The sequence below is a fragment of the Sceloporus occidentalis genome, unplaced genomic scaffold, assembly GCF_023333645.1.
Source record: "Sceloporus occidentalis isolate IW3139 unplaced genomic scaffold, rSceOcc1.0.p SCAF_36, whole genome shotgun sequence".
Classification (NCBI taxonomy): Eukaryota; Metazoa; Chordata; class Lepidosauria; order Squamata; family Phrynosomatidae; genus Sceloporus; species Sceloporus occidentalis.
This window is the reverse complement of record NW_028317016.1, coordinates 10,312,508-10,325,653: the sequence shown is the minus strand read 5'-3', so window position 1 is coordinate 10,325,653 and position 13,146 is coordinate 10,312,508. Positions and strand designations below refer to the sequence as shown.

General features: G+C 38.2%; 1 protein-coding gene across 1 annotated transcript in view; it reads left to right on the top strand.

The window, feature by feature from the left end:
• LOC149297931 (SH3 domain and tetratricopeptide repeat-containing protein 2-like) overlaps positions 1-5,194 on the top strand; it is an 87,679-nt gene extending 82,485 nt beyond the window's left edge. The window contains exons 15-17 of the mRNA XM_089488122.1: positions 238-388; positions 3,352-3,548; positions 5,012-5,194. Of these exons, the coding sequence (XP_089344248.1) occupies positions 238-388; positions 3,352-3,548; positions 5,012-5,194 (531 nt within the window). The remainder of the gene's footprint in view (positions 1-237; positions 389-3,351; positions 3,549-5,011) is intronic.
• Positions 5,195-13,146: the final 7,952 nt, after the last annotated feature.

Here is a 13,146-nt window from a genome sequence, read left to right as displayed (position 1 = left end):
TCCACAGAAAGAGTTTGCCTTTGCTACAGTTGCCAAAGTAGAGCAGTAGACTATTTTTTACAGCGTAGTATGCTCATCCTTTCTGCCTTATTTAGAGCCAGGGTCCAAGTAGTGCTAGTTTTAAGATATTAATAGCCTTCACAAAAAGCCATTTTTTGTGATTGCATTATTGTTTCTTTTTTATGAAATGCATGCTTCTTGCTATACGTTTCATTTTGGTTTCCATCTTTGTTTCAGGAGGGTGCCCTCCCATTAGCCAAGAAGCTTGAGGACATTCAAGCACAGCTTCGTCTCTTCCACAAACTCACTCAGCTTCTTGTAAGTTATGGAAATTCTAAGGCTTCGCTGGAATATGCTGCCATGGCTGTCCGGCTCAGCCCACTTGTGGGTGAGTATTTTAAATTATGCATCCTTACATATTATTTATTCAACACGTTCCTCATGTATGATTTTTATTTGGCTTAGAACACTTTGTTTTTAATGTCTATAGAATTAACTGTTCTGGTTCAATTATCATTGTGGTGGCTCCCAGTAAAATGAGTAGAGAGTTTTAGATTACTTTTTTAATTCCTACAGGTCTATTTACTAAATAGCCTAGTGGTCAGTCAAATACATGTTAAGTTGACTGATGTTGTACCCCCCCGCACAGTAACACTGGAAAATAGTGTGTGCAATCTTACATTTTAATTGTGGGCAAGATTGAGCAAATTGAATGACAGTAGAGGATATAATTTATTACTTATGTGGAAAAAAGGGTAGACAGTGAAAATAAATTGCAACCTCTATTTGGTGCAGAGTATACCAGGATAAATATAATAAAAATGCCTCCCCAAAAAGCAAAGTTAATTAGGACGTTTTTGAAATCATGTCAAAGACGTTAACGTTATCCATAACTACTATACGTTCATACTAACAAATCATTGTGTCAAGTGTGGCAGATCTAAAGGAAACATGAAAGCTCACTTGAAAGCCAATATGTTTTAAATAAGAGCTCAACTATATAAGTGGCAAACTCTTAGGTGCCATCAAAGGTGTTTCTAGTGGTTTTGACTCCACTGATGCCAAAGTCCCCCAAACGCATGCTTTATACAGGCTCCGGCTCATTAACAGCTCACTCTAAGTTTACTTAAGCTGCCAGCTCTGCATTGCATTTGACCCCAATGCACAAAAAACACTACCCCCAGTTGAGAGTAAATGAGGATCCGCAAGCCACAGCATGAAAATAACCACAAGCTTTGTGACACCTGAGAACATTTGTGATATACAGCTCAAAATTCACTTAAAGTATTAATAGGAGATTAGCTCAAATGGTAGCAGACTCACTTAGCATGTGAGAGACACTGCGGGATTGATACCCACATTCTCCAAGGTTTCTTAAATAGTTTTGTTGATGCTTTCTTAGAAGAAGAGTTTTAGGAGATGGTGGTAGGTAAGTGGAACAGCCTACAGTAAGGGAATTTAAACATGCATGGAGTAGGTATATGACTATTGTCACGTTCTGCCCAGGCTGCGGAGCTGCATATCTGTCTTGTTTCGGTTTCCCTGTTTTGCTTCGATCCATTCCTGGATTTCCTTTTGCTTTGTTCTGATCTTCCATTCCTTGCTTCTGCTTCAGCTCTTTGCTTCAGCTCTGTTTCCTTTATAAGGTGTGCCCCACCTGTGTGTTCTGTTTGTCTCAGTCTAAGGTATGTCTCAGTGCTATGTGTTTTGATTACATGTTTGGTTTGTTTCGTACCACTGTCAGCAGGGATTAGCGTTAGGACCCACCGTCATTGGAGTACTTTGGCGTAGTGGTGGGCTAAGCATACTATGGCCATATGTGACGGAATCTCCAATTGTTATCAAACAAGTTTCTGTATTCATTTTCGTGTCTCTCTTATGTACCTTTGCCCTTCTTCCTTGTATCATCTGAGGATTCTGGTTCCTCTCTCCTCTCCCTTTGTCCTAGTTAATATGGCCTATCCTTGCTTAAAGGAGAAGCGTCCGAGGATTCCGGCTCCTCACTCCTTCCCCTGTGTTCCTTGCCTTGTTCCCTGTCCTTTGTTGTGCCCTGTATCATGTATATCTTGTCTAGTAATGTTTATTCCTTGTCTGGTTCACTGTAGTGCCGTTACATGTATGTCTTGTCTGGTTATGTTTCGTGCCTGGTCTCCCTGTCCCTTGCTTGTTATGTTTCTGCTATACCCTTTGCTTAGCTTCCATACTCCCAGCCTGCAGCATCCTGCACGTGATTCTAGTGATATGCTTCATGCCTGCTCCAGGGTGCCTGCAGGATATCACTTCACTTCACTTCATTCTGGACTTCATCCGCTGCTATATCTGGGTGCTGGTGTTTGGCTGCACAACCCTAGGTGCTCAACACCTGGGTGAGTGTGGTCACCCTGTAACCAGGCCCTGTCCAACTCCACTACTGCACTGTGACTCCTGCATACAATCTTCGGGCACGCTGGGTCCTTTCAGTCATCTGTTTGGACCCAGTCCATGACAGCTATCCTGAGTATAAGACCAGACCAAGGACCTAATAAGGTTTGAGGTTTTTACAGCAGAGAATGAGCTGAAGATGAGGTCCAAACATCGCAGATAACTTTTTTACAGGCTGCATCCTCTGGATGACCTGGTGATGCACAGTGATTTTCTACTTTCCTTGCACCCAAAGGGTACATTGAATTGACCTCAGTAGGAAGTGCTTCTATATTTAATTTTAATTTGATTTGTTTTACCTAACTTAACCACCCCACAGGAGATAGAGGGAGACAAGGCACCAATTGGCGCCATTCCTCCACAAAGGGTCGATAGGGTAATGATTACATAACGTAAATAAAATACGATGGGACCAGCAAAGATTTTTGGTTTACATATAAGTAATTTGATTACAGAGATTTCATTTCTCGTTCAAGCATATTGATCCTCCAGGGTTCTGGACATATGGTATAAATATTATTTATATGCCACAGACAAAAAAATTTGCAAATCAGCGTTGCATTTTTCATCCAGAGAGATGTGTACCTTCAAGTTTCATTACAATTCATGTAAGTAGCTCTAAGGATGAGAACTTAATTATGTCTCAGGAGTACATGCCAGTGGATATTTTACCTTGTTCTCATGTGCCAAATAAATAAACTATCCAGAGATTGGGGTTTATTGAATTACAGCAGACTGCTTTAGAGGCAAAAACCTTCTGTGTGGTAGCCTGTTCTAATGTTAACAAATGCCATTGTCAGAGTGTCTTACTTACTTTTAAACTATACTTTCCTACATAAGATTCTATTTCTGTGCAGATTGTGGCATTTATTTACATCTTTGTTTGTTATAACCCCTAGTTAAGCTTTCATTCTCTTGCTGGTATTTCAGGTGAGCCTCTACATGAACTGGTTGCCTTCCATCGGTTAGCAGGGGTGTACCATTCCATGCAAATTTACGAGGTGTCTGAGTACTGCTACTTGAAGGCCCTGTCTTTATGTTCTACACCTATGCAGCATGCTGCTGAGGCTGGGTATTACTTGAAAGTGTACTGGCGTCTTGGAGAGATTGCACTTCTTAGGAGAAAGGTAACAGTCAAGTCATCTAAAAAACATTTGGCTGTCCGGTATACTTTAACTTTGACTGTGAAACAGAGTTACATGGCACTTAGCTACCATTACAACAAACACTCATTTGTGTTATTAAAGGAACAGCCTGTCCCATATTTTAAATTACACAAAGATAACACAAAATTCATTATTAAATTACATTATATTAGAAAACAAATTATTAATGTGAAAAGCTTCTCCCATTCATTGTTTTTCCTTCTTTTTCATACTATTGTGCCATCATCATGGAGGTTTTTAGGCCAAGATTGGCTCAACCAATGGTTTATTCATTAAATCAAGTAAAACTCAGCTGAAACTTTTCATTTCACGGGCTTAGATTTGCATTTTGAGGGGCCAAGTTTGGAGACTCTGTCTTGCAAGAAGACTTAAGTTAGCCGTGCATAAGGCTTTCTTAAGGCTGTGAAGTGAAACGTATTAAAGCTGCCTGATTTAACTATTGGGATATATCACCATAGCGGGCTACCTTTCCAAGGCTCTCAGCAGGGTCCTCTAGGATAGTAAATTTGCAAGAGACAAAATTTTGTGTAAAAGTCTGCAGCTTTTATATTTAATGCCGCACAGATACACAGGGGTGGGTAATTAAACAAAAACAAAACTACAAACCAAAACCTAGCTCGATCTGAGCGCTAGCTATACATGAATCCATCTGACTAATCAGTAGGAAAATAATCTAACAAAATAACGTTAACAAATTAACCAACCTCTTTGTTCTCAGCTCCGCAGTTTAGCTGGGCTTTAAGGCCTACTAATTAACCACAGGTGAGAGGGTAGAGACTGTCTAAATACCTCGCTTCAATCGCCGTGCCATACACCCTGTCACATTATGCATAATGCATGCTTAGTCCTTACACAGAAGAAATGTGTCATTTTCTAATGCATTATTTTTAATGAATCAGGGTTTCATAAACAGCCTGTTAGCGTATAGTTCATCACTTACCTGTGGGAGTGGTGTGTCTCTCTTCCTCTGTGCTGCGTGTAGACTGGTTCAACACGCAGGAAGTGGCTGTGATGTTACTTCCTGTCCGCTGGATCAGTTAAGACACAGTGTGCAGATGATCTCTACACTTTCCGTGCCGTTGGCTGGGTATATTTGCTGCACATAGCAGCTTTAAATAGGCGGGCAAGTAGTTGCATGACTGTTATGCCTCTGACCCAGTATTAAAATTGAAAATTCACCATCATGGCATTCATTAAGAGATAGATCCAGTCTTGGAATTTCAAAATACTCAATGAAGGTAGTAGTAAATAATGTTGAACCATAATACAAATCCTCATGGTAATGGACAGGGCAAGATATAGAAGTATTTAATGGACTCCTTGGGTGCCAGCAAAATTGCCTGTTGAAACTGATAGGCTATGGATAGTCATGTTTGTAAGCTGGATGACAGAATCCCGTAATAATTGTTCATATTTGTCTACAGGATGCTGAAGGTGCAGCTACATACCTCCTATTGGCCCTGGCAGCTGCTATTGAAATTGGGAATGAAGAGTTTCAGTTGGTGATCACTGAGAAACTGGCTGAATTGTATTTGAAATACTTAAAGGATAAGGAACAGGCGGGAATCTTCATGAAACAGAAAGTACAACTCACTAACAAGACTTAATAAGACATAGAAAAAAGGCAGAATAGTCAACATATTTCAGGTAGAGGACAACGAGGGAGAAGATGAAATTGTATCACAAATGAAGCATTAAACGGCAACAGTCTGATCTCCAAAATCTCCGAATGTGAATCGATTGTCAGAATCCCTGTTTAACAAATATTGCGGTCATGTGACATTTCTATGGATAATTTCAGACTTTTAATTGCATAATTATGTTAGGTTAATCATTTGAACAAAGTTTATGAAAATCACAACATTGAATTTAAGTACAAAAAAAGTATATACTGTGCTACAAAACATGCTAATTTATACTAAAAGAGAAGAATGAAGCATATAACCAACACATTTTTGTGTTGTGTATGGTAAATACTTTCATGTACTTAAACCAGTATTGTGAGTCCCCCATCGCAGCATTTCCAAAAGCTGTTGTGTCGGGTTCCAAGTGCTAAGCTTATCTACACAAGAAAATGAAACTGACCCCATACGCTTACAATCATCCATCCTAACCAGGTACCCATAATTCATTTAATCCAACATTTTCATTTATGGTAAGCATATTGTGCTTTGGTTCAAGCGCAAACATTTCACAGCACAATAAAGTTTCCTTTTGTGGATTCATCACGCTGCCGTGGTGAAAAAAAAGAAATTGGTAGTCACCATATTTTGATGAAAGGTGGTAGGTTAAGTTACCGTTAACTATTATTTATTATATAGCGCCTGTAGGTTACCTAGTGCGTTTACAATAGTGAAAATAAGGAACAATTTAAAATGACATAACATGTTAACACATGCTGGTACAGAAGGAGAAGAGAGCCCTGCTCTCAATCTACCTGTTAATGCAAATACCACACAATTTGTATTTCCCCCTTCATATACTATGTAGTTTAAGAGAATGTATGTATATATATATATATATATATATATATATATATAAGTCAAATGGCACTGTGAATTTTTTTTTTTAAATAAAGGTTGCTGCCCTTGGTTCTTGTAGAAATAAAATCAAACCCCCACACTGAAGCTTTGCCCTGCACTTGAATCTTCCCAGACCCCTGGGACATTGTCTGTGCATGGCAAAAAATGTTTAATTTGAAATTAAATTATGTCACTTTGTCAGTCTTTTCCAGGTGGCACCATTTCCAAGAAAAAAAGCTTTGTTTATGGTGGAAGCCAGCAACTAAGCACTAGACATGCGCATGCGCTCTTGTTTTAAATATATCATACAAAGAATTGCACAGAGCTTGTTTGCTATGAACACACTTTACAAATGTGTATATTTTGTTAATAAATATATTTGTTGATAAAGTCATGCATCATTTGATAACTTTGAACTTGTAAAAAATGTTTTATATTAAAAAAAACTGTGTGCTAACTGTATATGTTTACGTGATCAGCACTCTGATTAAAGTATTATGATCTGTTGAAACGTGTTAATACCTTTATATGACTCCAGAAGGGGGCTAAGTCTGTAATTTATATTTAGATTACCTTTTGAAGTTATGTATTATAACAATATTTTTGCAATTCTCTACAGATTATACTCACTAAAACCCTTGCATTATTTTTCAATATTAATATAATTATGTGTGGCACATGATCAAATTAGATCCTTATGTTTCCAAGAATCACTTCCATTTAAGTAATAGGAAACTATTGATTTATTCTTTTCCTAAAGAATAACAAATTGAATGAATTCAGATAAACACTGAATTCCATTATAAAAATGGGAATTTACTGTTAGGACTGTATTTGAATCCATATGATAGCTGAGAGGTCACTTTAAACTCACATGGTGCTCCTCTTGCAAACGCATGGGAGGATTGTGTACTATGGGAATGCTTTCAGAAACACGGGCATGCGGGTCTCATTAGGTCCTGCCTGGTGCATTCTTCGAGCCAGCGCTGAAGCTGCCTTTTGTTAAAAAGCAAATTGCTGGGGTGGGGAAAGGGGCAAATCCATATGGGGGATCTTGCCCTGTACAATCTATAGATTATTTTATGAGACCTATTGCTGCTTTATCTATATATTATACAAGGCCAGCCAAACTCTTCATACAGCAGATGCTCACTGGATTGGACCTTCTTTTCATAAAATACAGTACAATGAGGTGAAAGAGCTTAAGCTCTCCTGTCAGTTTACTTTAGCAAATAATGCCCTCTGAGGTTTAATGCTACAATCATGGACTTTTTTTGAGCATGTAGTCTATACAAATAAATAATATTTGCATCATAAATAGTATAAACAGGATGTTACTTTAAAAGAGATACTTACAAAAGATTCATCTCACAAGTGAACAATGATTTTAAAGTAGCCCTCCAGTTAAAAGAAAATCTGGCCACTCTTTTTATAGATGCGATGTGAATGGCAACTTCTATATATAATTGGTGATCGGTCACGTGAGCTGCTCTGTCATTACTGATGCCAACCAGAAATGCCAGCTTCCATGGTATGCCAAGTTTCCTTGCTGTCTGTATGCAGTCTGGACTTCTGATATATACACTTTCAGTAATAATTTTAGGTTCCTTTATCCTGTCTCTTTAAATGTACACCCTGTTGGAATGAAGAAGTTTTATCATGTATTTGCATGCCCAAAAAATATAGTGTGCAGTAGAATTTTGAGATTTTTTATGTTGGATAGAGATTGTTATTTGTCTATAAATAATAACAAACTATAAATGTCTAAAAGAAATCTCCATGTAGAAAGATGGTAGAATGAGGATAATTTAAATTTTATAAAGATTACAATTAATAAGGCAATATTTTATGCTACATATAAAGCCCATGTATGGCAACACTTGCTATTTTATTCTCATCCTTCAGGAAGCATAACGTGGCATCCAAGATCCACCTTGTTTACACTCATGTAATGTACTTGTACCTAATTAAAAACACTTATGTTGTTGGAACCTTTTAATTATGGACTACTGGCAAGTATAGCAATTACAAATACATACAAGTAAGCGTTATATTTATGATTTTACAGAATAAACCGATATGCTTAAAAACTACTAGTAGTACTTTCCTATAAGGATGTTTTTATGTGCAAGCAACACAGCTTCAAACTTTGCAAATATATTGAGGATGTTACTTTGAAAAATAAAAGTGATGTAGTAGGTCAAGAAAATGTATGTTTACCATGTGTATCAGCAAGAGCAGAATAAGAACTAGACTAATATACAGTAATAGACAGTAATAAGGAGAAAATGCATGAAAGACAGACGGGGGCATGACAAACCAATTTCCTGCTTCATTTCTACTGTGGAACAAAATCAGACTGATGTATTTTGGAGGTGCAATGTGTTACTGAATTTACTGTATTTCTGAAAATCTCAAGTAGCGAGCCTATTCATTCCCTCTCCCTTTTCCTGTTCTAAGAGTTGCCAATTACGCACAACACTCACTATGCCAAATAGTTTTCCATATTATGCTGCACACTCAGCTAATAATCTCAACAAAATGCATTGCCTATACAGCACATATGAGTTCTTCCTGCAGCCCTCTTCCACAGAACAATCCGCTCTCAACACTTCTGAGCCGTCACAAGACCGAGCGCCTGAGAGCTTGAACTTGTATGTCAAGACGTTACAGTAGAGACTATGGGACTTTCATATTTTGGAAAAGCATTCTGGTATTTTACGCTTCCTGTATTACTCAACTTAAAATCTTGACTCTCCCCTACAAAGCTCTTCGCTTATGTCAACATTTACACCGACCGGTCCCTCTGCTCATCTAATTATCCGCCCCTGTCTTCTATTCTGATTTTTATCTCTCATGCAAGACTTGTAAAATCCTTTCCTTTGGAGTGTCGTTATCGGACTTTCCCATTGCCTCCGGTTCCTTTAAAAAATCCCTTGAGACTCATTTCTACCTTACGTTTCTTAGTCTCACTCCTGCTGATCTCTTGTAACAGCATGTGTTTTAAATGACAGTCAGCCTTAAACTCAGCATTTTTACCTCCTTATAGAACGTAGGCTTGTTTGGGCATTGCCTTCCTCCTTTAAATCCAAATTGCTATATTATGTCCTGTTTAACCATTCTATGGAAAATGATGGTGCTATATAAATAAATAATAACAATAATGGAAGTTCCACATAAAAAGAGCCATGGTGTGCAGGGGCAAGCTGGGAGTGTAGCAATTGGCACTCGGGCCTATCCAAATTAAAGCAAGGCTGGACCACATAATTAAATCAGGGCTGCCCCTGTGTGACCCTTGACACTGACTCGGCCTACTCTAGGAGGCGGGAGCTCAGTGGAATCTTGCAAGGAAGCAAGAAAAGAAGCAAGGCATCTGACACAAGGCAGATGTGAATTTGATGTATTGTGGGTGTATATTTAATGCATTGGCAATATTTGCCTCGAAACTTACCAGTGCCATATTTGCCCCCAAACAGCTTGCCAGTGCCATTTTGCCCCCAAAACAGCTTTTCTGTCATCTTTGTGCCTAAACAGGTTGTCAGGGACATCTTTGCTGCCTCAAACAGCATTACACTGAATGTGTCAGTGGCATCCGGTGCTCTGACTTTAAAAAAGGCCCATAGTCATAGCTAGCTATATATAAAGAGGTTGTTTTGAGGAAAATAGATAAATAAATAATGAGTAAATTAATGATTAAAAATGGCAGAGAAGGAAAAAATAATGGTAAAACAAATTTCCCTAAACCTGTGGCTCATTCACATTTTGTGCTGGTCAAGGCCTGAGCAAGTGTTTTGCATTTTAATGGGACATTAGGTACTATGGGACAGTAAGGTTGTGTTCTATAATCCCATTATGCATGTGCAGGTGTGATAGCATAGGCCTCCTCAGTATGCAGTTAGCCAGACATCAATATGATACAGTGCAGATCATAGTGAGCATGTGCACAAACTGAGCCTGACATACTGTATCTGGTATAGGTAGAAGAAAGGGGGAGAGGCTGTCCATGCGGTGTGCACTGTGGCTCTATGGCCAGAATATTGCAGAGGGATTTGCAGAAAAAGATAAATGTTTCTGCACCTCTCTTTCTCCATGAATCCACCTGCAACTCAGAATCTTAGATGCTGCTCCTTGGCCCTCTTATGTAGCTCAGGTTACTAGTTTTTTGTTCTTCCCTGTCTCATTCCTACCCTTGGATATGGTGACCTCCTGTTTACTGACTTCCGCTTGTCCTGATAATGCTCCATTCTGCAGTCTGTAGGTTACCGGCTTTAGCTACTTTGATCTTCTGGCTCTAAGAAAACGGTAGAAAGTTTTATTGGGAACCATTCACATCACTGGTATACTAGAAAGAACGGATTGAAGGAGACCATGAAAATAAAATAGTCTTTTTTAGTACCAGTGTGCTTATCTACAAAACTCTTTCCGTACATATCATCTTGTGAACCTGCAGAGTCATTCACTAATTCCTAATATTGCCTAATGTCAACTCACAATCTACAGCATTTGATAATAAAAGCACTTTTTACACAATCAGCAAAACTCATAAAATATTATCTAACAGTTAATCTCCAATGCTGTAGCCAAAATGCTTTATTCTTGCCGAGTTCACAGGAATCAGACAAATCATAGAAAGCCATGCACAATTTATACTGGTTATTAGAAATATTTCACATGCTGCTTGGTCACATAACTGTTCCTATGAGTGTTCAAACCATTTTCAAAAAAGCAATAATAACCATAAATTGAAGATACAGACTTCCAAGGTAACTAATTTAATGGATTTTTACAATTGCGCCACAACAAGGTCTTTGTTAAACAGGCTTCAAATGATGAAGTGTCATACATTGTTAGGGGTTATAACTCTGTAAATTGTATATACGTCTGTGTGGACTGATTTTTAATTTAAGGGCTGAAGCAAGTTCCAAGCAGCTTTACCTTTTTGGAAGGACAGTCATTCTTTGGGGCTAAATCTTCCCTGCTTTTTAGTAGCTCAGAATATTTAGTGGGTGTGTTTTTTATCATACCCCTTTACATTCTAAATAATTGAAAAGCACATGTGGGAACTTGCAATTCTAGGATCCTTGTATTCTATATTTGGAACGGCAAAATCCCCAAAAAACAAAAATAAATCCAAAATCACCAGATCAGAGAGGCCCAGGTACAATTGCCAATCTAAATCCCATGTCAGCCCTTCCCTTGCCAAATGTTTAATAAAAAGCCTGTCTTGTTTTGGTTTGTAATTTCCCTTTAATGTACATGGAAATGTTTCCAGGGGTTAACCCCTTCGTGACAAAGGCTGATTTTACTTTTTGTACCCTTCGTGACAATGGCCGTTTCAACATTTCTGCGCTGCTCGTGTTTAGCTGTAATTTTCTTCTTTCCCGTTTACTGAACCCACACACATTAGATATCGTTTTTTTCAGGACAAGAAGGGCTTTCTTTAGATGACATTGTTTTGATTGTATCATATTATTTACTATTAAAAAAAATATAAAATATGGTGAAAAATTTAGAAAAAAATGACTGTTTCTAACTTTTAGTTGAAAAATCTTTTACTCATCTATAAAAGGTAATGAAAAAACCTGCTAAATAGATTCTACTATTTGTCCTGAGTTTAGAAATACCCAATGTTTTTTTTTGCTTTTTTCTACACATTATGGGGCAATAAGTACAGGTAGCGTTTTGCTATTTCAAAGCCATTTTTTCCAAATCTGGTAATTCTTCCCCCATGTGCCATTTCGGGTATCTTTGAAGCCAGCCAATGTAATTTACCCCATCAAGTCATATATTTTTGAAAACTAGACAGCCCAGGGTATTCCAAATGTTAGGATTTTAACCCTTTCCAAGCACTAATTCTACCATCAGCCTTTGTCAAACTTTATGGTAGTAATTTTTTTTGCATTTGTTTTTTCACACACATTTTAATTCAGGTATGAATAAACAGGTTCTGGTACATGTCACTATCACAAAACACCTCAATATGTGTTTAGCAACATCTCCTGAGTACAGCGATACCTCACATGAATGATTTTGCCTGGCTGTTTGGGGGCAAAATGGCCATATTTGGGGCATGCGCATTTTTCAATGTTGAACTTTGGCATTTGGGGATCCACTACCCATGCCCTATTTGGTACATCTTTGATCTGGGCCATTTCAGTATGCCCAATAAAGCCATATATTTTTGAAAACTAGACACCCCAGGGTATTTCAAATGCTAGTATTTTAACGCTTTCTATGCACCATATCTACCACCAGTCTTTGTCAAACTTTGTGGTAGTCATTTTTTTGCATTTGTTTTTTCACACACATTTTACTTCAGGTATAAATAAACAGGTTCTGGTATATGTCACTATCACAAAACACCCCAATATGTGTTCAGTAACATCTCCTGAGTACAGCGATACCTCACATGAATGACTTTGCCTGGCTGTTTGGGGGCAAAAGGGCCACATTTGGGGCATGCGCATTTTTCAATGTTGAACTTTGGCATTTGGGGATCCACTGCCCATGCCCTATTTGGTACATCTTTGAGCCGGGCCATTTCAGTGTGCCCAATAAACCCATATATTTTTGAAAACTAGACACCCCAGGGTATTTTAAATGCTGGTATTTTAACTCTTTACATGCACACATTTTACCACCAGAATTTTTTCTAAGTTTGCAGTAGTATTTTTTTGTGTGTATTTTCCCCCCACACACCTACTTTATGTATGAATTTACAGCTCCTGGTTTATGCCGCTGTCACACGACACCCCAATATGTGTTCAGCAACATCTCCTGAGCGCAGCGATACCCCACATGCATGGGTTTGTGATTTTTTTGGTACGTGTGCATTTTTCTAATTGGAAATTAGATGTGTGGCCATCCCCCCCCCCCCCCCGTGTTATTTGGGACATTGTTGAACCCGGCCAATTCAATTTACCCCATCAAATCATACATTTTTTAAAAGTAAACACCCCATATGCCAGTATTTTAACTCTTTCCATGCGAGAATTGTTTTAAGCTAATATGCTAATTTTAGGACTTGCTCACAAAAA